Source organism: Scyliorhinus canicula, chromosome 23 (genome assembly GCF_902713615.1).
Source record: "Scyliorhinus canicula chromosome 23, sScyCan1.1, whole genome shotgun sequence".
NCBI classification, from domain to species: domain Eukaryota; kingdom Metazoa; phylum Chordata; class Chondrichthyes; order Carcharhiniformes; family Scyliorhinidae; genus Scyliorhinus; species Scyliorhinus canicula.
The window spans coordinates 10,170,117-10,198,081 of record NC_052168.1 but is presented as its reverse complement, the minus strand read 5'-3'; the positions used below and the strand labels follow the sequence as shown (position 1 = coordinate 10,198,081).

Sequence of the window (27,965 nt, the reverse complement as noted above, 5' to 3'; positions counted from 1 at the left end):
AGAGAGGCGGGGAGAGTTTTCGGGAGGGAATTGTAGGGCTTAGGGGCGTGGTCGGCAATGGTGGGCTGATGGAATTTGGGGAATGCGCTAAGAGCCAGATTTGGGGAGCACAGAGATCTCGGAGGGTTAGAGGGCTGGAAGAGGTGGCAGAAATAGAGAGGGCAAAATGGTGGATGGATTTGAACAGACAGATAAGAATTCCATCAATTGGGACCCAATGTCTGTTTAACGAGCACAGACTAGACCTTGTCTCATTTGTTTATTGCAGAGAAAGCTTGACCTGCCGGACAGTGTGATTCGAACCCAATGCCAGATACATTGTCCCTTTGCGAACATGGGAACTATGCACCACTGAGAAAGATGGAGCATTCGCGCCGAGAACCTTTAATAAGATTAACTTCGGCAAAGAGATGTGTGCACTCAACTGCATCTTGAACTGCACCTCTATTCCACACTTTAAGGTAAGGCTGTGTCTCTGCCTGTCTCTCGTGCTATCTCTCTCTGCCTCGAACACACATAACACCCACAGCAAGACCAGCCATTGGAAACGGAGCAAAGGAGAACGATTGCAGCACCTTAAATCGTGAAACTTTAGCATGAACCCTGACCACAAGTAAAAAGGTACGGACAGAATGTTTAGATTTTCTAATGAATTATTTACGTTAATTGTTATCTCTGGTGAACGCCACCAGATCTCCCAGCGGGACAACCTTTTTAATTTCTTTCCTGTTTTTGTTGTCGATTTGAGCTGAATGCTTCCCACTTTATCGCAAGCTTTGGCAATTCCTCCTGGTGAGCCAGCAGAAAGTAGGTGATAGGGGATTGGCGGCGTTTTAGTAAGCGCGGCGCCGCTGAATAATGCCCGGCGCCGTGCCTCACTCGTGCCTTCAACACAAGTCGTGTGCACATACCCAGTGCAGCACGGTGGCACAAGTGGCTCGCACTGTGGCTTCACAGCGCCAGGGTCCCAGGTTCGATTCCCGGCTTGGGTCACTGTCTGTGCGGAGTCTGCACGTTCTCCCCGTGTCTGCGTGGGTTTCCTCCGGGTGCTCCGGTTTCCTCCCACAGTCCAAAGATGTGCTGTTAGGCGGATTGGCCGTGATCAGTTGCCCTGAATGACCAAAAAAATTTGGTGGGGTTACGGGGATAGGGTGGGGGTGAGGGCTTAAGTGGGTCGGTGCAGACTTTGCTCTGTGTGTTCTATCTCTGAAAAATCGACATTCCGATGGAGCACTGCGGGAGTGCCGCACTGTCGGAGGTGTCGTCTTTCGGATGGAGTGGTCAACCGAGACCCTCACAGGCGGGCGCACAATAAATACCCCGAGCACTATTTTGAATCTGGTCCTCATCACATTGCTCTTTTGTGGGATCTTGCTGTGCGCATGTCAGCGGCCGGGTTTCCCACATCGCAACGGTGACTGCAATTCAAGTTGCATCGGTAAAGCACTGTGGGGTACCCTGGGTTGTTAAAAGGCGCTAGGTAAATGCAAAAATATTTCTCCCTTCATCCCATGGGCAGCACGGTAGCATAGTAGTTAGCACAATTGCTTCACAGCTCGAGGGTCCCAGGTTCGATTCCCGGCTTGGGTCACTGTGTGTGCGGAGTCTGCACATCCTCCCCGTGTGTGCGTGGGTTTCCTCCGGGTGCTCCGGTTTCCTTCCACAGTCCAAAGATGTGCAGGTTAGGTGGATTGGCCATGCTAAATTGCCCTTAGTGTCCAAAATTGCCCTTAGATCATAGAATTTACAGGGCAGAAGGAGGCCATTCGGCCCATCGAGTCTGCACCGGCTCCTGGAAAGAGCACCCTACCCAAGGTTAACACCTTCACCCTATCCCCATAACCCAGTAACCCGACCCAACACTAAGGGCAATTTTAGACACTAAGGGCAATTTATCATGGCCAATCCGGTTGGGTGGGGTTACTGGGTTATGGGGATAGGGTGGGGGTGTGGGCTTGGGTAGGGTGCTCTTTCCACGAGCCAGTGCAGACTCGATGGGCCGAATGGCCTCCTTCTGCACTGTAAATTCTATGATTCTATCCCCACTCTCTGCCTTCTGTCAGTCAGCCAATCCTCTATCCATGCCAGGATCTTACCCTTAATAGAACATAGAACATAGAACAGTACAGCACTGAACAGGCCCTTCGGCCCTCGATGTTGTGCCGAGCCATGATCACCCTACTCAAACCCACGTATCCACCCTATACCCGTAACCCAACAACCCCCCCCTTAACCTTACTTTTTAGGACACTACAGGCAATTTAGCACGGCCAATCCACCTAACCCGCTCATCTTTGGACTGTGGGAGGAAACCGGAGCACCCGGAGGAAACCCACGCACACACGGGGAGGACGTGCAGAAATCATTTAATCTTAAATGATGACTTATGAACGGGTTAATGTGTGTCCAAGAAACAGGATCTGGGCTGGCAAGGTGAGCTCACTTTGGGAGCCTTCAGGGAAAAGAGAGTTTCATCCCATTCATTGTTTTCATACATTTACGGGATGTGGGCATCATGTTTATTGCCAATCCCTAGTTACCCTTGAGAAGGTGGTGTTGAGCTATCATCTTGAACCACTGCAGTCTGAGGTGTAGGTATATCCACTCTGGTGTTAGGGAGTGAATTCCGGGAATTTGACCCACTGACAGTGAAGGAACGATGATATATTTCCAAGTCAGGATGGTGAGTGAATTGGGGTGGGACCTCCAGTTTGTGGTGTTTCCATGTGTCTGCTGCCCTTGTCCTTCTAGATGGTGGTGGTCGTGGGTTTGGAAGGTGCTGTCGAAGGAGCCTTGGTGAGTTCCTGCCGTACACCTTACTGTGCATCAATACATACAAAGATACATAGAACATACAGTGCAGAAGGAGGCCATTCGGCCCATCGAGTCTGCACCAACCCACTTAAGCCCTCATTTCCTCCCTATCCTCAGAACCCAATAACTCCTCCTAACCCTTTTTTGGACACTAAGGGCAATTTAGCACAGCCAATCCACCCAACCTGCACGTCTTTGGACTGTGGGAGGAGACTGGAGCACCCGGAGGAAATCCACGCAGACAAGGGGGGAACGTCCAGACACCGCACAGACAGTGACCCAGCGGGGAATCGAACCTGGGACCCTGGAGCTGTGAAGGGATGGTGGAGGGACTGAATACGGATGGAAGGGGGAGCAATCGAGCGGGGTTGCTTTGTCCTGGATGGTGCTGAATGTTATTGGAGCTGCGCTCACCCAGACAAGTGGAGAGTATTCCATCACACTCCTTACTTGTCGCGTTGTAGAGGATGAATAGGGATTGAGGAGGTGAGTTACTCGAGGATTCCCAGCCTCTGACCTGCTCTGGTAGCCACAGTGGTTGTTCCAGTTCAGTTTCAGGTCAATGGGAACCCCTAGATGTTGTTTGTTTTTGGGTTTAAAAAAAATAAATTTAGAGTACCCAATTCTTTTTATTCCATTTAAGGGGCAATTTAGCACGGACAATCCACCTACCCTGCACATCTTTGGGTTGTGGGGGTGAATCCCACGCAAACACGGGGAGAATGTGCAAACTCCACACGGACAGTGACCTGGGACCGGGATCGAACCCGGATCCTCAGAGGCGTGAGGCAACAGTGCTAACCACTGTGCCACCGTGCCTCCCACCCCCCAGGATGTTGATAGTGGGGGGGTGGGCCAATGAAGTAGTTTTGAATCAAGTTATGTGGAACGATGCCTGCGGCAAAAGAGGGAGAAATAGGCCGTGAATTGGAGAAGGCAAAATAAGAACACTCGGGAGTTTAGCAAACAGCTGCAATTTGCTTTGGACATGTGTCACCTTCCCCCCACCCCCCCCCCCTCCCCCCACCCCCCGTAGGTGTGCGTTGTGACTGATTCTGCCACTTAACCGATTTTCCCCCAAGGCGCGACTAAGCGCACAGTGCTGTGGATTGTTTTTTCTCTATTATCACTAAGGAGTCATGACATTTAGAAACAAATTCACGAATGGAAAAAAAAACCCCCCACAAACGATTATTGATGGCGGCGTTTGTGAGGCAGAATCCAACAGGTATTGCCGAGTCCCATGGAGTTAATCTGAGCTCCTCAGTGTCTTTAATGTGGAATTCAATGTGGGATCCCTTTGAGTCATCCATGTTTCCAATTCAAAAATCCGCCCTCTCATTTTTCAGATGTTAAGCAAGACGGGACCGCAACCTTTTTAGGAGGAACTCCCTGGCTCAAATTATGTCTCCCAGGACCTTCACGTTGCTGGCTTTCAAAGGCGCTGTGCTGATTTGGAGCCAAGATGATTTCTCCTCCTGTGTATTCTTTTTCACTGTCGTCTTCTGAAAAAGGCTGCGTGTTCACAAATTCTATTTGAGCAGCCTGGATCGCAGATTCCTGACTGATTGTACCACTGCAGCACTGAGGGAGCGCTGACCTGTCGGAAGTGACGGGCGAGGTTGCCCAATTCTGAGGCTAAGCGTGGCGGGTCCGTGCTGTTTTACGTGGAGAAAGACGGCGCCCCCCCCTCCTCACCGGTCGCAGCAGCCACACCGCGTAAAACACCCAGCCTCCGCGAAATAGAGAGCCGGAGAATTGCCGGCTCCGTGGGCGCGGATGCGCACGGTGACGACCTGCAGCGGTACAACAAGGCGCCGGGCGTGAGCGGATCTGAGCTGCCAGAGAGTGCCCCCCTTAGACACCCCCTCGCCGCCACCCCCCACCAGTACCCCCGGCCCCCGCCGAAGACCCCCCCCCACCGCCCAGCCAGCAGCACGGTTCCCGCCTGACTGTGGCGGCACTGGACACAGTCCGCAGCCGTCACGCCGGGCTCCCGCGCGCCTGGGATCACACGTCCACAGCGCCATTGTGAACTCGCCGTATCGGGGGCGGAGCATCGGGGTAGAGCCTGAGGCTGTCCCAACGGCGTGGCGGGGGGGGGGGGGGGGTGAGCATATGCAACCTGCGTAAAACAGACGCCGCCCCCGATTCCTTCGGAAAAAGGGATTCTCCGCCCGACCGCCGATTACGAAATTGCCGTCGGGAAACGGGGAATCTTGTCCGACATCTTTTGAACCGTGTCCCATCTGCCCACATAGAACAGTACAGCACAGAACAGGCCCTTCGGCCCTCAATGTTGTGCCGAGCCATGATCACCCTACTCAAACCCACGTATCCACCCTATACCCGTAACCCAACAACCCCCCCCCCCCTTAACCTTACATTTATTAGGACACTACGGGCAATTTACCATGGCCAATCCACCTAACCCACACATCTTTGGACTGTGGGAGGAAACCGGAGCACCCGGAGGAAACCCACGCACACAGGGGGAGGACGTGCAGACTCCACACAGACAGTGACCCAGCCTGGAATCGAACCTGGGACCCTGGAGCTGTGAAGCATTTATGCTAACCACCATGCTACCCTGCTGCCCCTCCTGGGGCCACTCGTCGGCTAACCGATGGCCTGACCGATACTGATCCCCCCCCCTCTCCCCCGCCCCCCCACCACCCCCCCCCACCCCCCACCCAAACTGACATCACTGTCGATCATCACAGGGCCCTTTGTCGGAGCTTGCTGTTCGCAAATCAGCTGCCGCTTTTCTTACATCGACAACGGCGACTACACCTCAAAAGCATTGGAAACGCTCAACAGGTCAGGGAGCATTTGGGGGTTGAGGGAAGAGGGGGGGGGGTGGGGCGGGGGAAACAGTTAACGTTTAAGACCTGCGACTTTCTGGCAGTTCTGATCAAAGCTCATCGATCTGAAACATCAGCTGTGTTTCAATCTCCGCCGACCTGCTGAGTATTTTCAGCACTTCCTGTTTATCTTTCAGAAACACTTCACCTCGCTGCCAAGTCCCGGGGATCGAGAAAGATGCTACGTAAATGCACATCAATAACACTGAGTTTGCTCACAAAGCTACAGTGATTTTAATCACACTTTAAGGCAAATACATTACTTCAGGGGCTGGTAGCTGAAAGCCTGAAGTGGTTTTAGTGCCTCAGTATTATAAATAATAGACTCATTTGATGTTCAATAATAAATCCACTCTCCATTCCAGCTGCACCTCAGGATGAAAGCGGCGAGCTCCCTCTTTGCCTTTTTGTTTCAGGACTGTGTTGTGACAGGACGACGGTTTTCTGGGAGTTAAGGGAGTCAGGGTCTGGACGACCATGATGGCTGTCAAATCGCACAACTCCCTGCTGAAGAAACACAGCCAGAGTGACCTGGTGAGCCGACTGAAGAGCAGGAAAATCCTTGGAGTCGGGGGGGAAGACGACGAGGGGGAAATTCACCGCTCGAAGGTAAAGTTGACCTCCTGGAGGACAAAAAATAATAATAATAGTTTTTGATGGTGAGCCACCGGTCTTTCGCCCTCTGCCAACTCAGTTTCGACTGGTTGTACCTGACTCTTCCTCTTGTGATGAATGAGGGATTTTAGGAATATTGGAATCTAAGAGTTGGGAAATTTATGGGTTGAAAGCCCAAAGTGATAGTGTGTTTGACCGAAGTGATCATGTTTTTTTTAAATAATTTTTTTTTGCAAGGGAGCCTTTGCAAGTCAGGTGAAATTGACCAGAGGAATGTTTTTTTCAGTCTGGGCGAACGCACTGTGGTTTGACTGGGGAAGGCCCTGGAGTGTTCATTTTTTTGTTTGTTTCGGCTCGGACAGATGATGTCATTGCTGGGTGAAGCCACGGGATTCAGAGAGACATTTTGAAAAAGCTTTGTGGAAAAGAGTTGCAGTCTGATCTGGCAGTCCATGTTTTGACCACTATTACAAGCAACTTTCTCTCACAGTAGGCTAGTTACAAAAGGAGTAATAATATTTAAAGCAGAGCAGTCTTGTCTGTGGACAGGGAAGGAGCAGAAACCAACCCAGGTGAAGCAGCTTTTTGTAGATATCTAGCCAGAATCTCCAGGGGTTCTAACCTTGGACCACATCTGTTCTGTAATGGAAGTATTATTCTGTGCCCTGCTGATTTCAAAGCTGAATTGACGGCTGAATGTTTCTTTTCTTGTCGTTTAATGGGAAATTGTATAGTAGTGTTAAGGGGCAATTGTGAGCTGCACTTTCTTGAGTGTGAAATTTATAATATTGTATTCATAATAAAGTTTTGTTTTAGAAATACCGAATCCCTTTTTCTTCATGCACTCACTCCTGGAGCGAATCATTCTTTCCACACAGTCTTAAAATAAACTAAAATATCCCAGTATCCTAGTCCAGTATCCTAGGCATTGTTGGGGTCCGGACTGGGATTGTATTACTCTCCCTCTCTGTAAGGGACCCGTGCAATATGGGTTTAGTCAATCCCAGTCCAGCTCCGCATGGGCATGAGCCCATGACTACCTCTGCTCCGGTCTAGACAGGCATCTCCTCAGATAAACTGCAGCCTCAGAGATGGTTCGAGGAATTGTACAACGTCCCACCAGTGCTCCTCACAGAATCGCAGAATTGTCACCCCAGAAAAAGAGGCCACTCTGCACATCGTGTCCGCACCGGCTCGCCGAATAAGCATTTTGCCTTCTGCCTCCTCCCCGTAACCCCGCACATTCTTCCTTTTCAGATATTAATCTAATTCCCTCTGGGAAGCTCCAATTGACCCTGGCTCCACCACGCTCTCATCCCAGACCCTAACCGCTCGCTGGGTGAAAAAAGGTTCTCCTCGTGTCCTCGTCGCCTCTTTTTCCAATTACCTTCAATCCGTGGAGTCCCTCTCGTTCTCGATCCTTCCACCGATGGGGGGGGGGGGGGGGACAGCCTTTCCCCATCCACTCTGTCCAGACTCCTCATTCTGGGTCAGAAACATGGGTCGACCCTTCCCCCCTTGTTCCCTGAGCCTATTCCAGCATCCAATGAGGTTGTGGCACCCTGACCCCGCCCATCCCCCTTGGCTCCATATGCCTCAATGCTCGTGCGTTGGCAAAACTCTACTGATCTCAGATTGAACATGAATTGAGTTAACATCTATTTCCTTTTGCGGGACATGGTTCCACGCTTCCACCAGCCTTTGCCTGAAGAAATATTTCCCAACTTCTCTCCTGAATTTGTGTTCTGTCACCCGGACCTGTCAGTGTCTTGTTAATTACATTGTTCCGCTTTGTTGATGTCAATTACATTGTTAAGGCTTGTCGGTATCAATTGCAAGGTGAAGAGTGATGGATATTTGAACACATGTAAATAGGGGATAGCTGGGACACTGGGCGACTGTGAGCAGGATTGACACTGAACAAAGTCAATAAACTCTCTCAGGTACACAAGGCTCAGTATTGAGCTGGAAAGTAAGGGTATTTTCACATTGCATCTAGTCATTCTACATCTTGGTCCAGTTGAAATGAAATGAAAGTCGCTTATTGTCACAAGTAGGCTTCAAATAAAGTGACTGTGAAAAGCCCCTAGTCGCCACATTCCGGCGCCTGTTCGGGGAGGCTGGTACGGGAATCGAACCGTGCTGCTGGCTTGCCTTGGTCTGCTTTCAAAGCCAGCGATTTAGCCCTGTGCTAAACAGTTTGATTCACCTTGATAATTGGGTTGCCAAAGAGGAGAGTGTTCCACTCTCTGGCATTAAAATGGATTTTTTTCATCAAGTAGCCTGTTTCACATTGGAAAAAGTTCTTTGGAAAGAGAGAAAAGATTGAACAGCGCCTGAGATTGCAATGAGCTGGGGTGTGCAGCCTGGTCTAGCCCAGAGCTACATCAGTAACATTAACTGTTAGTCTTTTTTATTCGATTTACCGTGGTTTCAGCAACAGGCTTATGGCTTGCGTGGGTTTGACGGGTTTCTGCAAGTGTGCATGTGTGTGCATGTGTGTGTGCGTGTGTGTGTGTATGTGTGTGTGCGCATGTATATATTTGTGTGTGTGTATTTGTGCAAGTGCAGTATGTGTGTACCTGTGTGTGTGTGTTTGTGGGAGTGCAGTATGTGTGTGCCTGTGTGTGTCTCTGTGTGTGTGTGTGGAGTACAGTATGTGTGTGTCTGTGTTTGTCTCTGTGTGTTGTGTATGTGTGTGGAGTACAGTATGTGTGTGCCGTTGTGAGCTTGCAAGTCTGCACGTGTGCATTAATGTGAGTGCACAGTCACATGTTTGTGTGAGTGCATGAACCGGCGTGACTGTCATTGTGTGCATGTGTGTTTGTGTGGAGTACAGTATGTGTGTGCCTGTGTGTGTCTCTGTGTGTGTGTGTGGAGTACAGTATGTGTGTGCCTGTGTGTGTGTGTGGAGTACAGTATGTGTGTGCCTGTGTTTGTCTGTGTGTGTGTGTGTGTGGAGTACAGTATGTGTGTGCCTGTGTGTGTGTGTGTGTGTGTGTGTGTGTGTGTGTGTGTGGAGTACAGTATGTGTGTGCCTGTGTGTGTGTGTGTGTGGAGTACAGTATGTGTGTGCCTGTGTGTGTGTGTGTGTGGAGTACAGTATGTGTGTGCCTGTGTTTGTCTGTGTGTGTGGAGTACAGTATGTGTGTGCCTGTGTGTGTGTGTGGAGTACAGTATGTGTGTGCCTGTGTTTGTCTGTGTGTGTGTGTGTGTGTGTGTGGAGTACAGTATGTGTGTGCCTGTGTGTGTCTGTGTGTGTGTGTGTGGAGTACAGTATGTGTGTGCCTGTGTTTGTCTGTGTGTGTGGAGTACAGTATGTGTGTGCCTGTGTGTGTCTCTGTGTGTGTGTGTGGAGTACAGTATGTGTGTGCCTGTGTTTGTCTGTGTGTGTGTGTGTGTGGAGTACAGTATGTGTGTGCCTGTGTTTGTCTGTGTGTGTGTGTGTGTGGAGTACAGTATGTGTGTGCCTGTGTGTGTGTGTGTGTGGAGTACAGTATGTGTGTGCCTGTGTGTGTCTGTGTGTGTGTGTGTGGAGTACAGTATGTGTGTGCCTGTGTTTGTCTGTGTGTGTGGAGTACAGTATGTGTGTGCCTGTGTGTGTCTATGTGTGTGTGTGTGGGGAGTACAGTATGTGTGTGCCTGTGTGTGTCTCTGTGTGTGTGTGTGGGGAGTACAGTATGTGTGTGCCTGTGTGTGTCTGTGTGTGTGTGTGTGGAGTACAGTATGTGTGTACCTGTGTTTGTCTCTGTGGAGTACAGTATGTGTGTGGAGTACAGTATGTGTGTGCCTGTGTTTGTCTCTGTGTGTTGTGTATGTGTGTGGAGTACAGTATGTGTGTGCCGTTGTGAGCTTGCAAGTCTGCACGTGTGCATTAATGTGAGTGCACAGTCACATGTTTGTGTGAGTGCATGAACCGGCGTGACTGTCATTGTGTGCATGTGTGTTTGTGTGCAAATGTTTTTTTGAGCGTGTGTTCATGTGCGATTGAGAGCGTGTGTGTGTAAGTGCATGAGTGTGAATGGGTGCATACAAGTGTGTGTTTGTTTGCATGTGTGGTTGTGTCTCTAAGTGTGGTTAAACATGTGTGTTTGTACATATGTGTGTGTATGTATGCACATGGGTGTTTGTATGCCCCTGTGCTCGTGTCTCTAAGTGTATTTAAACATGTGCACATTTGTGTGTTTAAGTGTGTGTATACATGTGTGTGTTTGCACGTGTTTGTAAGTGTGAATGTAATGCATCTTTGAGTGTGTGTTCATGTGTGTATGCAGGTGCATGGGTGTGAATGTATGTGTTTGCGTGTGTCTGTTCATGTATGTGGGTGTGTTTTGTTGAATGTTTTGAAGAATGTCCCACACAGGATTATATTTTTATCATTGATCTCAGGATGGGGGCATTATTAACAAGACTGGCAATTATCATCCATCCTGAGAAGTGATATTAAACCATCTTCTTAAACCTCAGCAGGGGCAGTGGTTTGATACAATTAAGCTAATTTGGCCACTTCTGTGAGACAGTTGAGAGTCAATCGTGCTGCAGATAATGCCCCCAAATTAATATTTTTAATTTCCTCCTGCAGATCAGTCAGATGTTGGGAAATGAATTAAAGTTTGCTCTTCATGAGCCGCACGGCCTCAGGTAATAAAATAAAATTTCCCAAAACTCAGATTGTAAATTCCACAGAAACAAAATGGATTGCTTTACATTATTAACAACACCTCATCTAACACCACAGCACCTCCTCTGAACTGCCCCATTGACAGTACAGCACTCCCTCAGTACTGACCCTCTGACAGTGCAGCACTCCCTCAGTACTGACCCTCAGACAGTGCAGCACTACCTCAGTACTGACCCTCTGACAGTGCAGCACTCCCTCAGTACTGACCCTGAGACAGTGCAGCATTCCCTCAGTACTGACCCTCTGACAGTGCAGCACTCCCTCAGTACTGACCCTCTGACAGTGCAGCACTCCCTCAGTACTGACCCTCTGACAGTGCGGCTCTCCCTCAGTACTGACCCTCTGACAGTGCCGCACTCCCTCAGTACTGACCCTCTGACAGTGCAGCACTCCCTCAGTACTGACCCTCTGACAGTGCAGCACTCCCTCAGTACTGACCCTCTGACAGTGCAGCACTCCCTCAGTCCTGACCCTCTGACAGTACAGCACTCCCTCAGTACTGACCCTCTGACAGTGCGGCACTCCCTCAGTACTGACCCTCTGACAGTGCAGTACCCCCTCAGTACTGGCCCTCTGACAGTGCAGCACTCCCTCAGTATTGACCCTCTGACAGTGCAGCTCTCCCTCAGTACTGACCCTCTGACGGTGCGGCACTCCCTCAGTACTGACCCTCTGACAGTGCAGCACGCCCTCAGTACTGACCCTCTGACAGTGCGGCACTCCCTCAGTACTGATCCTCTGACAGTGCGCCATTCCCTCAGTACTGACCCTCTGACAGTGCGGCACTCCCTCAGTACTGACCCTCTGACAGTGCAGAGCTCCCTCAGTACTGACCCTCTGACAGTGCAGTACCCCCTCAGTACTGACCCTCTGACAGTGCAGCACTCCCTCAGTACTGACCCTCTGACAGTGCAGCACTCCCTCAGTACTGACCCTCTGACAGTACAGCACTCCCTCAGTACTGACCCTCTGACAGTGCAGCGCTCCCTCAGTATTAACCCATTGACAGTGCAGCACTCCCTCAGAACTGACCCTCTGACAGTGCAGAGCTCCCTCAGTACTGACCCTCTGACAGTGCAGTACCCCCTCAGTACTGACCCTCTGACAGTGCAGCACTCCCTCTGTACTGCCCCAGTGACAGTGCAGCGCTCCCTCAGTACTGACCCTCTGACAGTGCAGCACGCCCTCAGTACTGACCCTCTGACAGTGCAGAGCTCCCTCAGTACTGACCCTCTGACAGTGCAGTACCCCCTCAGTACTGACCCTCTGACAGTGCAGCACTCCCTCTGTACTGCCCCAGTGACAGTGCAGCACTCCCTCAGTACTGACCCTCTGACAGTGCAGCGCTCCCTCAGTACTGACCCTCTGACAGTGCAGCACTCCCCTGTACTGCCTCTGTGCCAGTGCAGCACTCCCTCTGTCCTGCCCCTCTGAAAGTACGGCACTCCCTCAGTACTGACCCTCTGACAGTGCGGCACTCCCTCAGTACTGACCCTCTGACAGTGCGGCACCCCCTCAGTACTGACCCTCTGACAGTACAGCACTCCCTCAGTACTGACCCTCTGACAGTGCAGCGCTCCCTCAGTATTAACCCATTGACAGTGCGGCACTCCCTCAGTACTGCCTCTGTGCCAGTGCAGCACTCCCTCTGTACTGCCTCTGTGCCAGTGCAGCACTCCCTCTGTACTGCCGCAGTGACTGCTGCAGAGCGGAGAATTGGCGCCATTGACGCCGCACTCCAGTGGGGGGGCCGCTCTACCCGTCCGGCCCGCCGATTCTCGGCCCGGAATGGGCAGAGCGGGCGTTGTATAAACACTGAGTCCCGCCGGCGCCATCCACACCTGCCCTCTGCCGGCGGGAACTCGGCATTGAAGAGTTGGGCAGCGGCCTGTGGGGGGGGAGGTACAACCCCGTAATTCTAAATGTTCACATCAGAAAATGTAATATGGAGGGCGATTCTCCAGGGCCGTTAGCGTTTGTCATGGTTCCCGCTGGCCCTTTGAATCAGGTACGAGGCCCAAAACGGGATTCTTAACGGGCGTCGAACTTGTCACAAGTCGCTCGGCCACTGCCCCGGCGAGATCAAATTCTCGTTCAGAAACGGCGGGAACCTGACAATAACTCACTAGCACCAATTTGAATCGCACTAGCGAGATTGCAGTGGAATGCTGCAGACTCCCAGGAAGCTCCCCCCCCTCTTCCCCAGCTGGAAGTACGACAGGAACTCCGAAGAGGGACAAGGGGGTGAGTACCCCCTCTAAACCAACCTCTCGGGAGCCAAGGAGAGTCCTTCAGGGGAGGTGGGGGTTGGGTGAGGGTGAGGGCTGGGATGGAGGGGCTCAGGTCGGGGGTCTTTCCCAGGATGGCGGTCAAAGAACAAAGAACAAAGAAAAGTGCAGCACAGGAACAGGCCCTTCGGCCCTCCAAGCCTGTGCCGACCATGCTGCCCAACTAAACTACAATCTTCGACACTTCCTGGGTCCGTATCCCTCTATTCCCATCCTATTTATGTATTTGTCAAGATGCCCCTTAAATGTCACTATCGTCCCTGCTTCCACCACCGCCTCCGGCAGAGAGTTCCAGGCACCTACTACACTCTGTGTAAACAAATTGCCTCATACATCTCCTCTAAATGTTGCACCTCGCACCTTAAACCTATCCCCCCTAGTAATTGGCCCCTCTACCCTGGGAAAAAGCCTCTGACTATCCACTCTGTCTATGCCCCTCATAATTTTATAGATCACTATCAGGTCACCCCTCAACCTCCGTCGTCCCAGTGAGAACAAACCGAGTTTATCCAACCTCTCCTCATAGCTAATGCCCTCCATACCAGGCAACATCCTGGTAAATCCCTTCTGCACCCTCTCTAACGCCTCCACATCCTTCTGGCAGTGTGGCCACCAGAATTGAACACTATACTCCAAGTGTGGCCTAACTAAGGTTTTATACAGCTGCAACATGACTTGCCAATTCTTATACTCAATGCCCCGGCCAATGAAGGCAAGCATGCCGTATGCTTTCTTGACTACCTTCTCCATCTGTGTTGCCCCTTTCAGTGACCTGTGGACCTGTACATCTAGAACTCTCTGACCGTCAATACTCTTGAGGGTTTTACCATTCACTGTATATTCCCTACCTGCATTAGATCTTCCAAAATGCATTACCTCGCATTTGTCCGGATTAAACTCCATCTGCCATCTCTCCGCCCAAGTCTCCAAATGATCTAAATCCTGCTGTACCTTCTGACAGTCCTCATCGCTATCCGCAATTCCACCAACCTTTGTGTCGTCTGCAAACTTACTAATCAGACCAGTTACATTTTCCTCCAAATCATTTGTATATACTGCGAACAGGAAAGGTCCCAGCACTGATCCCTGCGGAACACCACTAGTCACAGTCCTCCAATCAGAAAAGCACCCTTCCAGTGCTACTCTCTGCCTTCTATGACCTATCCAGTTCTGTATCCATCTTGCAAGCTCACCCCTGATCCCATGTGACTTCACCTTTTGTACCAGTCTGCCATGAGGGTCATGTAGCAAGTCTTCCCTCTGAGCCTTGAAAACCTTAAAACTTTCCCAGCTTGTCAATGACAATGATCTGTCAGATGAAAGTAAAAGTCTTCCATCTGTAGCCTTGAAAACCTTTCATGTTTCCACCAGGAAGTCAAATTCAAAGATCTGTCAGCTTAAGGTAGAAGTCTTCCCTTTGATGTGTTCAAAACCTTTGAAGTGCTTTATTCACGTTCAATTTGTTTCCCCTTTAACTCTTTCAAGCCTTTGGGCATGCTGAGAAACCTCTGAACTGCATTGTTTACATTCAATTGTATGGCCCATTTAATTTTACAAGCCACTTGATTGACAGGTCCAGGCTACTTCAGAGGAGTGGTGGATTGTTTGTGTTTATAGCTCTTCATGGCTCAGAACCTTTTAAAGTCACCTGATTGGCAGGTCTGGGCTATTTCAAAGAAGGGTTTAGCTTTTTGTTTTAATAGCTCTGAAGTTCTTCCGTTTTGAGCAGGTGTTGTTTTTATTCACAGTTTTTAAAAAGAGGCAGATTCTTTGTTCTGATGTGCTTCCTAGAAGGGCCAGATGCTCCATCTGAGCACCACCCCAGGTGCCCTGGCAGTGCCAATCTGGAGTGCCAGGTTGCCACTGCCAGCGTGTCATAGGGCAGTGTCGTGTCAGGTTGCACTGCCAATGTGCAGTGCCAGATTAGCACTGCCAAGGGGAAGGGTCTGAAAGGGGCATTTGGGGGGGGGGGGGTACTTGCCAGCAATTGGAGGGGAGCTGTGGTGTTAATCAGAGATCGGGACCTCCTTTCCGGTGTCTGAGGATCCAGCCGTTCCCGCTTCTTAGGGTCCCATGCCGTGAATCACCCCGGTTCCAAAATAGTTTCCAAGTGTGGGTGGATCGAGTTGATCAACGCGTTCCATCCAGGAGGAATCACACCTTGTTTCCTGCTGGAGACCACACTTGGGGAGAATTGCGCCCGTGGTATTATTTTAATATGAATCAAGGCCAAAGCAGTGGCACAGTGGTTAGCACTGCTGCTTCACAGCGCCAGGGACCCTTGTTTGATTCCAAACTTGGACACGGAGTCTGCACGCTCTCCCCATGTCTGGATGGATTTCCTCTGGGTGCTCCGGTTTCCTCCCACACTCCAAAGATGTGCGGGTTAGGTGGATTGGCCACGGTCAATGTGCAGGGTTTCGGGGACAGGGGGTATGGGTAGGCTGCTCTTTCAGAGGATCGGTGCACATTCGATGGGCCAAATGGCCTCCTTCTGCACTGTAGGGATTCTATGATTCTATGAAGACTGAACCATAAGTTTATAATAATTCTACTGAAAAGTAGAAACTCTGCAGTTGCGCAGTAAATGATCCTTACCCTGGTGAATAAACAGAAGCTCCATACAGTTACACAGTGAGTGGTCCTTACCCTGCTGAATAAACAGTGGGTCCACACAGTTACACAGTGAGTGATCCTTATCCTGCTGAATAAACACAAGCTCCACACAGTTACACAGTGAGTGATCCTTACCCTGCTGAATAAACAGTGGGTCCACACAGTTACACAGTGAGTGATCCTTACCCTGCTGAATAAACAGTGGGTCCATACAGTTACACAGTGAGTGATCCTTACCCTGCTGAATAAACAGTGGGTCCATACAGTTACACAGTGAGTGATCCTTACCCTGCTGAATAAACAGTGGGTCCATACAGTTACACAGTGAGTGATCATTACCCTGCTGAATAAACAGTGGGTCCAGACAGTTACACAGTGAGTGATCCTTACCCTGCTGAATAAACAGTGGGTCCATACAGTTACACAGTGAGTGATCCTTACCCTGCTGAATAAACAGTGGGTCCATACAGTTACACAGTGAGTGATCCTTACCCTGCTGAATAAACAGTGGGTCCATACAGTTACACAGTGAGTGATCCTTACCCTGCTGAATTATCAGGAATCAAGTGCAACCAGAATGTGCAACCTAACAGTCTCCACATTTCTTCTTCTTTCAGATGCTGGCAGTTCACGTCTGCCGTTACGTTCACCATCGCTGGAATTCTGGTCAGTTCAAGATCTTCAGCATAAACCTGTCGTGTGTAATTGGTGGATTTTTAAAAACTTCTTTCATGGGATGTGGGAGTCGGTGGCTGGGCCGGCATTTGTTGCCCAACCCTAATTTCCCTTGAACTGAACGGCTTGCTGGGCCATTTAAGAGTCAACCACGTCGCTGTGGGTCTGGAGTCACGGGTAGGCCAGACCGGGTAAGGACGGCAGATTTCCTGCCCCTAAAGGACATTAGTGAACCAGATGGGTTCTTACGGCAATCGACAATGGTTTCATGGCCGTCTATTAGACTTTTAATCCCCGATTTGTATGGAATTCGAATTTCAGCATCATCCCGGGCGGAATTGCAGGCGATGCCCGGACCTTAACCTTGGAGTTGGGTCACTGCTCCCCCAATGGGTTGGAACCCAAACGGGCAGAGTGCCAGGAAGCTCCAGGCATGTCCCTCTCTGCTAGGTTAGCATGCCTTCCAGAGCTACCTCATCTACTGTGGCGGACTCTACAATCACCTGCTAAATAAACGGAGGCTCCATACAGTTACACAGTGAATGATCCTTACCCTGCTGAATAAACGGAGGCTCCATACAGTTACACAGTGAATGATCCTTACCCTGCTGAATAAACGGAGGCTCCATACAGTTACACAGTGAATGATCCTTACCCTGCTGAATAAACGGAGGCTCCATACAGTTACACAGTGAATGATCCTTACCCTGCTGAATAAACAGAATTCCCGTCGGAAAAATCCATTGTCTACCTCTCCAGGGCAAGGTGGGGCAGGATGAAAAATATCTGGTACAAAGTCTTCCGGACCCATGGGCCATTCACTCAGCACAACCCAACAGCAAAAGAAGGAGGGACAGGATTAGACCATTCAACCCTCGGAACCTGCCTCTTCATTCAATAAGAACATGCTTCATCCTCTACCTCCACTTCCTCATATTATCCCCACGTCCCTTAATTCCCTTTAATCTCCCAAACTCTAATGATTTCAGCTTTGACTGAGACCCAGCCCGCCCCGGGTCGGAGAATCGCCGGTGGGCGCGGGAAATTCCCGCCACACCGCTCCGACGTCAGGCCGCACGGAGGGCACCTCAAGGTGGAGCGTCTCTGAAGGCTAATAAATGCTGGGTGGTGGACTGCGGCCACTGCTATAGGCCGCCATTGTGGAGGGGGAGCCAGCTACAGAGATCTGCTATCCGGCTCCAGGGAGGCTACAATAAGGAAGGTCTCACTGTCCACCCGGCCTGTCATTTTTCATAGATTATCATAGAGTTTACAGAGCAGAAGGAGGCCATTCGGCCCATCGAGTCTGCACCGGCTCTTGGAAAGAGCACCCAACCCAAGGTCAACACCTCCACCCTATCCCCATAACCCAGTAACCCCACCCAACACTAAGGGCAATTTCGGACACTATCATGGCCAATCCACCTAACCCGCACATCTTTGTGACTGTGGGAGGAAACCGGAGCACCCGGAGGAAACCCACGCACACACGGGGAGGATGTGCAGACTCCGCACAGACAGTGACCCAAGCCGGAATCGAACCTGGGACCCTGGAGCTGTGAAGCGATTGTGCTATCCACAATGCTACCGTGCTGCCCATGAATCCAGGAAGATCACCAGGAAGGTCACCAGGAAGATCCCAATGGTGCCTCCAAATTGCTCCAAAGTGCGTAACTTAATTGTTGATAATTGACCGCCCGCTACTACCGATCAGGTGGCTCACCCAGCCTCCGGCAAGATCCCGCACGTTTCTCTAACCCTCCTCCTCCCACCCCCAATACTGCATCCAAGCAGCTGATAAAATCCCCCCCCCCCCCCCCCCCCCCCCCCCGCCCCTGGAATCTCCTCCTCAAACTCTTCCCCCTTGCGGAAGTTGGCCTGATGTATGAATCATCAGCCAATATCTTGCCCACATTCCCACTCTTGTTATGCAATGCCCACATCCATTCATGGGTTTCCACGGAGACTAAAACAAAGACTATTATGTGTCAAAAGAAATTCTTAAACTTAACCTGAATAAATTGATCATCAATCCACCTAACATGCGCATCTTTGGACTGTGGGAGGAAACCGGAGCACCCGGAGGAAACCCACGCAGACACGGGGGGGAACGTGCAGACTCCTCACAGACAGTGACCCAGAGGGGAATCGAACCTGGGGCCCTGGCGCTGTGAAGCCACAGTGCTAACACTGCCTTGCTGCCCTTTCATCAGACAAAATCAACTCCCTGGGGATGAAGCGGATGTCGACACGCTCCCGGAGTCACCGAAGACCAAGCCGACGCCTGAGTCGCCACCAGCACTGCGGCACTCTCAACGACACATCAAGGCACTGGACCGCCTAAATTTGTAATAGTCGCTGCGATTTTTAAAAGCAACTTGTCTGAAAATAGTTATCCATCACCCCCATGGGCTCATTTTTAACAGGGGGTGAATGTGGTAGTCACCACTGATGTATTTTACTGTATATATATATGGGTTTTACGGTAAGGCTGTACTACAGGTATGGGGTAGATCCCTGCCTGCTGGCTCCGCCCAGTAGGCGGAGTATAAATATGTGTGCTCCCCGTACAGCAGCCATTTTGTCAGCTGCTGTAGGAGGCCACACATCTCAGTGTAATAAAGCCTCGATTACATTCTACTCTCGTCTCGGCGTAATTGATAGTGCATCACCTAGCAAGGGTGTTTAGATCTTAGGCATAGCTTGGCTCATTTCAAACAGTCCTACATGACTTGGTTGGGAGGATATGATTTGATAACGATATCAGATCTAACCACAGCACATACATGGGTGTCAAAGGAAACATTAGCAATGATCTTATCAAACTCTGTGGTAATATAATTAATATCATCACAAAGTGATCATAAAGCAAAAAGTGAGCTCAGTGGTTAGCACTGCTGCGACAGGGCTGAGGACCTGGGTTCGATCCCGGTCCCGGGTCACTGTCCATGTGGAGTTTGCTCATTCTCCCCGTGTATATGTGGGTCTCACCCCCACAATCCAAAGATGTGCAGGGTAGGTGGATTGGCCATGCTAAATTGCCCCTTAATTGGAAAATAAAATAATTGGGCTCTCTAAATTTATTTTTAAAAAAGAAAGCAAGAAGTTGTGGGCATTGCTGGCACGGCCAATATTTAGATCCATCCTTCATCACCTCCTTGTCTATGGAGGCGTTTGCTAGGCAGAGGGAAACACAGTGTCAACCACATGGCTGTGGGGTCTGGAGTCACATGTAGGCCAGACCGGGTAAGGACGGCAGATTTCCTTCCCTAAAGAAGATTAGGGAACCAGATGGATTTATGGAACCGTCTACTAGTTTCTTGGTCGCCAATACACTAAACTTCTTTTTCCAGATTTATTAAGTTCGCTGAATATAAATTGTCCAGCTGTAGTGACGTTCAGAGGTTTCTATCCAGACAGCACTGACCAGAAGCCTGGGGAAAGGGTCTGTGGGGTGGGGGGTACACAGGAGCAATAAGATATGAATTCAGGAATCTAACCAGGAAGTAAATGCTGACACTATTGCGTTCAATGGGGGTCATAGAATCATAGAATTTACAATGTAGAAGGAGGCTATTCGTCCCATTGAGTCTGCACTGACCCTTGGAAAGAGCACCCAACTTAAACCTACACCTCCACCCTATCCCCATAAACCAGTAACCCCACTTAACCTTTTGGACAATAAGGGCAATTTAGCACGGCCAATCCACCTAACCTGCACTTCTTTGGACAGTGGGAGGAAACCGGAGCACCCGGAGGAAACCCACGCAGTCACGGGGAGTAAGTGCAAACTCCGCACAGACAGTGACCCGAGGCCGGAATTGAACCTGGGACCCTGTAGCTGTGAGGCAGCGGTGCTAACCACTGTGCTACCCTGCCGCCCGCCAGCTGACTTGAGGGGTTCCAGCAGACAGAGTCTGCCTTACAGTAAATAAAGTCTATTCACTCAACAAACAGAGTCTACTTAAACATTTCACTATTACGAACAGTTTATTCACTCAGCAAACAGTGTCGACTTGAACAGAGCCTCTATGAACTATAGCAAATAGAACTCAGAACCAAAACTACGGCAACGTTTCCCAATGGAGGCAGTCATACTTTATTAAAATGCAGTGGGTGGAGGATTGTGCCCAAGGATGGTAATGACACAGAACCATAGATAGAGGGTCTTTATTTGAAAAGAGAACATGAAATAGTTCCTTCCCCTGGACTGCCTGAGATTTAATATTGTTGCTTCCTTCCTGCTTTAGACCCTGGTGTCTCCCAGGATGCTGCATGGTTGGCTGTTGCAGGAAGAATATAGGCCGTCCTGTGAAGCATCTCTCCGACTCCATGGTGGCGCGTTGCTCAGTAAGTCACACATCAAAGTACTAATTACCTTTTGAGAAATGGATCCCAAGCTCGGTGGTAAGGTATGAAGCGAGACGAAAGGCCTTGTCTTCGTTGTTGGCTGATCAGTCTTTACCAGCGTAAACGCTAGAGCAGGAAGCCCTGCTTGGCGGGCACCAAATTGGGCAGCGCCACCCACCCATGCTCTCGCCCGGAAAACGGGTTTGTATCCAGTTGGCCACTTCTAATTTCATCACGGGAAACAAAATAGTTAAATAACAGAATTCAGAACGTTGACATTTAGAGCATAGAATAGAACAGAACAGGCCCTTCGGCCCTCAATGCTGTGCCGAGCCATGATCACCCTACTCAAACCCACGTATCCACCCTATACCCGTAACCCAACAACCTCCCCCCTTTAACCTTACGTTTTAGGACACTACGGGCAATTTATCATGGCCAATCCACCTAACCCGCACATCTTTGGACTGTGGGAGGAAACCGGAGCACCCGGAGGAAACCCACGCACACAGGGGGAGGACGTGCAGACTCCACACAGACAGTGACCCAGCCGGGAATCGAACCTGGGACCCTGGAGCTGTGAAGCATTTATGCTAACCACCATGCTACCCTGCTGCCCCTAATTTTAGTTTCTTCGCAACTGCTTTACCTGCAATCAGTTTACAATTTCTGAAACAAAGCAGCACCCAATGAGTTCTGATACACGGAGAGGACCTGATACGCAGGCCCACAATGGGAGCAAAGTTGACCCAATTTCACGGGGCTATGTCCCGTGAATCAAGGGGACTGAAATACATCCAAATTTGAATTGGCCCAGGCGACATTCGGTAATCCTTGACCACTGCCTGAAACAGGCTTAAGACCCTCCCATACTCCAACAAGAGCCTAATGCTGATTTGAGGAGGCCGCTCGGAAATGGGTCAAAATCGGGGTGGACTTTGCACGCCACAGGTCACACAGCAGCCTAATTTGCAGACGTTTTCTCACTTGAAAATGGAGTCAAGGGGATCAGGAGATGCTCCTATTGGATGGGGATGGTAACCATGTCGATCTCTCCCTCACCCCTTTATTCACCACCACTTCCTTTGTCTTCCCAGGACCTTTCCCAGCTATGGTTGCTCTGGGCCCCTAGGATGGGGCAACGGGGCGGTCAGTTTTCCCGGTTTATGATTGGAGGCCCAGTGTTTGGTTGATCCTGAGGCCACTTCAGGCACCTATTGTAGTTACGCTGCCTGTGACGGTTGGGATCAAGGTTTACCAACCTTCGCGGTTGATGATTTGCTGCAACAGGAGGCCTTGTGGGGTGGTGGGTTAGCGCCCCCTGGCTCTGAGCCAGAGGCTCCGGGTTCGATTCCCGCCCCAGGGCCTGATGGCCAAGGAAGGAGCGTTCGTAACGTGGCCAAAACAGGTTGCAAATCCTTCTCACTGGCAGGCAGTAAGAATGAGGGAGATTATTGGGGTGGAAAGCATGTGGAAAGACCATCACTGTCCGTAACTCCGGTCAACAACATCCGTGGGAAAAGTCCGAGGGGTGTCGGGTATTTCGGTTGGCTGGAAGGTGTGTGGATCAGACCAGTGCCAGTAGTACGGGTTTCGACTCCTGTTCTGGCTTGGGGAGATTTGGGGCCTGCCTACTTGCCCCACCTCAGACAGAGGTCGTGCCAAATGGGGTTGGGCCTGGTCATTGGGTTGAAGTAGATTAGAATCGGTTGCTGATCTTTTTCATCAGATAAGAGAACAATTCACTCCCATCCAGTGCTGCATAGCTCACTCATAGATTATCATACAATTTACAGTGCAGAAGGAGGCCATTCGGCCCATCGAGTCTGCACCGACTCCTGGAAAGAGCACCCTACCCAAGGTCAACACCTCCACCCTATCCCCATAACCCAGTAACCCCACCCAACACTAAGGGCAATTTTGGTCACTAAGGGCAGTTTATCATGGCCAATCCACCGAACCTGCACATCTTTGGACTGTGGGAGGAAACCGGAGCACCCGGAGGAAACCCACACACACACGGGGAGGATGTGCAGACTCCGCACAGACAGTGACCCAAGCCGGGAATCGAACCTGGGACCCTGGAGCCATGAAGCAATTGTGCTAACCACAATGCTACCGTGATAGCCCTACCTCAGACTTTATCGTCCTACATGCATCCATATTGCATCAAAGGGAATAATCTGACGTGTTGGAGTTTGTGTGTGCCTCAGGGTTGGCTCTTGTACCCATTCTCTCCCCATACCCATTCCCCAAATTAACTCGTGCCCCATCGACATTGCGAATTTGAAATTCTCCCCCCCCCCCCTCCCCCCCACCCCCCCCCCCCCCCCCCCCCCCCCCCCGTGGCCTCACTGCTCCCCATCACCAAAACCTCCTGCAGCCCTGCAAACGGCAGAGAACTTTGTACAAAGCTCAGACCTCTCCTGATTCGACCACCCTCTTCACTCTGCCATTGGCAGCCGCGTCTTCCGTTGTCCAGGTCTCAAACCCTGGAACGACCTCCCTAAACTAGCTCCACCCTCCACCTCTCTTTCTGCCTCTCAGTTTTTAAAACCACACCTTTGACCCGGCCTCATGGCAACTCCCGCGGTGACTCGGTAACTCCTGCGAAGTGGTTGCGAACATTTGACTACCAGGGTGGCACGGTAGCACAGTGGCTAGCACTGTTGCTTCACAGTGCCAGAGACCCGGGTTCGATTCCCGTTTGGGTCACTGTCTGTGCGGAGTCTGCACGTTCTCCCCGTGTCTGCGTGGGTTTCCTCCGGGCGCTCCGGTTTCCTCCCACAAGTCCCGAAAGACGTGCTTGTTAGGTGAATTGGACATTCTGAATTCTCCCTCCGTGTACCCGAACAGGCGCCGGAGTGTGGCGACTAGGGGATTTTCACAGTAACTTCATTGCAGTGTTAATGTAAGCCTACTTGTGACACTAATAAAGATGATTATTATGTTAAAGATGCTAAACAAATGCAAGTTTTGTTGTAGTCCCCGAGCAGGGTTTTTACATGAAGGGAAAGGCCACAATATATTTTCAACGAGTGCCGTACGGCCCCTGTGTATTGTTTCGCCTTTGTGTGGAGAATTCCTGTTCTTGCGTTCTCTGCCCGAAAGCAGGCCTCGACCCGGCAGGGCAAGGAGACGGCTCCCAAGTCCATCCCAGCCGGATTGGGGGTTGAACCCCAATCTCATCCACACCGGCCACCCACTCAAATAGGCCAATGCACCCCACGTGGCGTCCGAGTCGCCACGGCAACCTGCGTCTCTCCCAATCTGGAGCTATGGATAGTGATGGTAGCGACTCCAACGTTCTTTCCATCAGGTGGATCACCAGGGGTGTCTCTCCGTGCCCTCGCCACCCGCCATTGGCGCGTGCTTGGAAGGATTTACAAGTTGGTACTGTGGTGATGTGCATCACTGTAAATACACAAGGGGTTAATGTAAATACATGTAGACTAGCTGGACACTAGAGGGAGCAGCAGAGACATGACACAGACACTCAACCAATAGACCAGTTAGATAGGACACGACCAATGGGCATTCACGATACACGCAGAGGTGACACGACCACAGGAGGGCATTACACCAACCCATATATAAAGGACACCACACACATGATCTTCCTCTTTCCAGTGGAGACAGTCAGTGAGTACAGACACAGGGTTGATTCAACATCACACCCACCACGTGGATTGTAGCAGACTGGTTCATCAGTCTGAGTAGCTATAGAAGGATTAACAGTAGAGGCGAATCCGAGTAGGAGAATTGTAAATAGTTTAATAAACGTGTTGAAGTTATCTCCACGTCTGAACCTTCCTTTGTCAAGTGCACCACAAGGAAGCCGCTTATGCTACGCCTAGAGCATAACAAGACAGGTACTCAACCTGTTTGGTCACGTGTATGAATGCAGCTTCCTTGACCGTCAGCTCCTGGGGTGGGATCCAAACCAAGATCCCTCAGCTCAGAGGCAGACGCTCGACCAGAAGACCATCTCTGCATCCAACGCACACTCGAAATAAAATGAGACACGATATAGATCATGCCTTTCTCAGTATTGATACATTCCCGAAACTTGGGGCGCTTCCAGAGCATAACAAAGGTTTTTCTTTTTTGAGTAAAGGTATCTCTCTGATCCTATGGAGCGCCTTTTACACTTCGGAGAAGGCGATTATTCGATGGACACTCCTGTCGGAGACATTCTATTTCATCGTGCAGTTTCTGGGTAGGTATATCTGAGTGCTCACACTTCCTTACTGCGCTGTGTTCTCGTGTTCCACTTGGGGTCAAGGCAGTTGGCCCGCTTAAGAAGAAAAAAGCTGCACCTGCCGTAGACCGACATTGTTGATTCAAGGGCCGGGATTCTCCCCTGCCCGGCGGGGCGGGGGGTCCCGGCGGGACGGAGTGGCGTGAACCACTCCGGCGTTGGGCCTCCCCAAAGGTGTGGAATTCTCCGCACCTTTAGGGGCTAGGCCCACGCCGGAGTGGCTCCCGCTCCGCCAGCCGGCGCGAACGGCCTTTGGTGCCCCAGCAGCCGGGGCCGAAAGGACTTCGCCGGCCGGCGGAAGTCCGCGCCTGCGCCGGTGCGTCAGCGGCTGCTGACGTCATACCGGCGCATGCGCAGGGGAGGGGTCTCTTCTGCCCCTCCCCCCCCTCCCCCCCGCCATGGTGAAGGCCATGGCGGGGGCGGAAGAAAAAGAGTGCCCCCACGGCACAGGCCCGCCCGCCGATCGGTGGGCCCCGATTGCGGGCCAGGCCACCGTGGGGTCACCCCCCCCGGGGTCAGATGGCCCCACGCCGCCCCCCCCCCCCCCCCCCAACCAGGACCCCGGAGCCCGCCCGCGCCGCCAATCCAGCCGGCACCAGAGGTGGTTTAAACCACGTCGGCGGGAGAGCCCTGTCAGCGGCGGGACTTCGGCCCATCGCGGGCCGGAGAATCGCCGCGGGGGGCCTGCCTACCGGCGCGCCGCGATTCCCGCACCCGCCGAATCTCGAGGGGGCGGAGAATTTGGGACACGGCGGGTGCGGGATTGACGCCAGTTCCGGGCGTCAGGTTCCCCGGTCAGAGTTGACTGGAAAAAATCCAAGCCGACACTCCCACTGCAGCACTGAAGGAGCGCCGCAATGTCAAGAACCACAGAACTGTGACAGCGCAGAAGGAGGCCATTTGGCCCATCGTGACTGCACCAGCCCTCCAAACAAGCATCATGAGTTAATGCCATTTGCGCTGTCTTTTCTCCATCCCCTTGCTCATTGGTCATATTACTATCTTGGACCTAGGATACTGGACAGAAACCCCAATATTTTATTTTAGTTTTGTAAGACCGAGGAAAGGATACCTCGCTGCAGGACTGATTTCACACAAAATAGGGATGTGGGGCTGAATTCTCCAAAAATGGGGGGTGGTTTTCCTTTACGCTGTCATTTCACTCTTGACTTTCCTTAAGAAAGTCTTGAGCGATTCCCCTACCTGCAGGGGGCTGGCAGGGCCGCGGAATGCTTCTCACAGCTCTGGCTGCGGATACGGGGCCCCGCACTTCCGGTCAGGAGCCCACGCAGGCGGCCTGTGGGACATGGCGGACTCGGACCGCGGAGTGGCATCAGAAATGTAGGCAACCCCCCCGAGATCGCGTGCGTCCACGGATCTGTGCCGCCCGATCGCACCCCCGGTCGTCCATGAGGCCCCCCCCCCCCCCCCCGGTGATTGATCCCACCCCTCCCCCACCAGGATAGCCACGGACTGAGTCCTCAGCCGGCACTCGAGGTTTCTGACGGCTGATTGGTGGTTAGAACCACGCCGTCGGGAACTCGGCCAGTTTTGCCCGGAGAACCGCGGAGGGGGGCCTCTGTCAATGGCCCACTTCCCGCGCCGCGTAGATCGCGCGAGCAATTCCCAAGTGATTCTCCGGGGACCGAACGCGATTTTGGCGCCGGCCTGCGGAGAATCCAGCCCATGGTATATTGAAACAAACGTTATCACTAAAAAAAAACAGTATTTTTCTTTAACCTCGCCCCAGAAAATAGCTTACAATTACCTCTTAAACAATGCTAATCAATACAGTGATACGATAACCCTTAACTGCTATCTTTATTCCCGCTCAAACAACAAAGCCATCTCAGCTCTCAATCCACTTTTGAACACAGTTAGCAATCAGGTATACTTGCTGTGTAGAGATATTCTTTGAGACGGTTTTTAGAGACAGACCTGAATCCTGTCAGCGTGGAGAATTCCTCTTCTTGCGTTCTCTGCCCGAAGGCAGGGCGGCCCTCACCCAGCGCCTCGACCACCGGCAGGGCAAGGAACCAGCTCCCAAGTCCATCACCCAAGCTATGCCCCCTCGGCAGAGCAGCACTCCCTCCGTACCACTCCAAGTGTCAGCCGGGATTTTGTGTTTGGGGTGCTGGAATGGGGGAGGAACCGTTGATCCGGCTCCTCGTCCGGAGCGTTACTGACTGAGCCATCAAGACCTTTGAGAGAGCTAATACAAAAAGCAAGAGTTTGGGAAAGAATTGGGTGGGATTTCCCATATACAGTGAGTCCTTTAACTCTTTATTCTCTCTGTTTCCTTACACAGTAACACTGGTTTCAGCTGTGGATCAAGGCCTGTTTTCCCAGGATGCGGGAGTCTTGCTCTTAAGTTATGCATTATTTGGGACCTTCTCGGGTTTCTATTACCTCCAAGTTGGACGGAAACCCAAGAAAATCTAACAGGTCAACCAACAGTCATGAGGGAGTCTTGCCCAAGGCTTTCCGTGTGTCAGTCCAATCAAGTTGAATTAAGAGGCCCATGCCCACACCCGTCCTGTGCCATCTCTTGACAGCAGCACCTGTTGAGGTGGCCGATGTTAATACTAAAGAATGAGACAGTAGCACTCCGCACTGAGGGCTGCCAATCCTGGTGGAATGACGGTTGGTCACCTGATGGGTCATCATGTTACACCTGCCAATGTTACTCTATGGGTTGGGCTCTCTGTGCTGGTGTGTTGCTTCATCTCAGCCGCTGTTAGCGTGAGAAATTCCAAGAACCAGGAAGCTGATCATGAGCAGGGAAGAGGGGTAACTGAGGG

General features: G+C 51.3%; 1 protein-coding gene across 2 annotated transcripts; it reads left to right on the top strand.

Annotated features, from left to right (window-relative positions):
- The first annotated feature begins 274 nt into the window (after positions 1–274).
- Positions 275–27,965, top strand: LOC119956523 (tumor protein p53-inducible protein 11-like). Of its 2 annotated transcripts, none has more exons than XM_038783810.1 (7): positions 275–461; positions 6,095–6,287; positions 10,876–10,934; positions 16,496–16,544; positions 20,804–20,903; positions 25,021–25,122; positions 27,473–27,965. In XM_038783810.1, exons 2-7 carry the CDS (start codon positions 6,156–6,158, stop codon positions 27,604–27,606), a joined length of 576 nt encoding a protein of 191 aa, XP_038639738.1. In that variant the 5' UTR covers positions 275–461; positions 6,095–6,155; the 3' UTR covers positions 27,607–27,965. The 2 variants fall into 2 exon arrangements, with proteins under 2 accessions (XP_038639738.1, XP_038639737.1); XM_038783809.1 differs by lacking the exon at positions 275–461 and adding an exon at positions 473–621.

Coding starts and splice junctions, on each gene's coding strand:
- LOC119956523 (XM_038783810.1), top strand. CDS start 6,156: ATGATGGCTGTCAAATCGCACAACTCCCTGCTGAAGAAACACAGCCAG. Junction 16,545..20,803: donor TCACCATCGCTGGAATTCTG/GTCAGTTCAAGA, acceptor TTCCTGCTTTAG/ACCCTGGTGTCTCCCAGGAT. Junction 25,123..27,472: donor TTTCATCGTGCAGTTTCTGG/GTAGGTATATCT, acceptor TTCCTTACACAG/TAACACTGGTTTCAGCTGTG.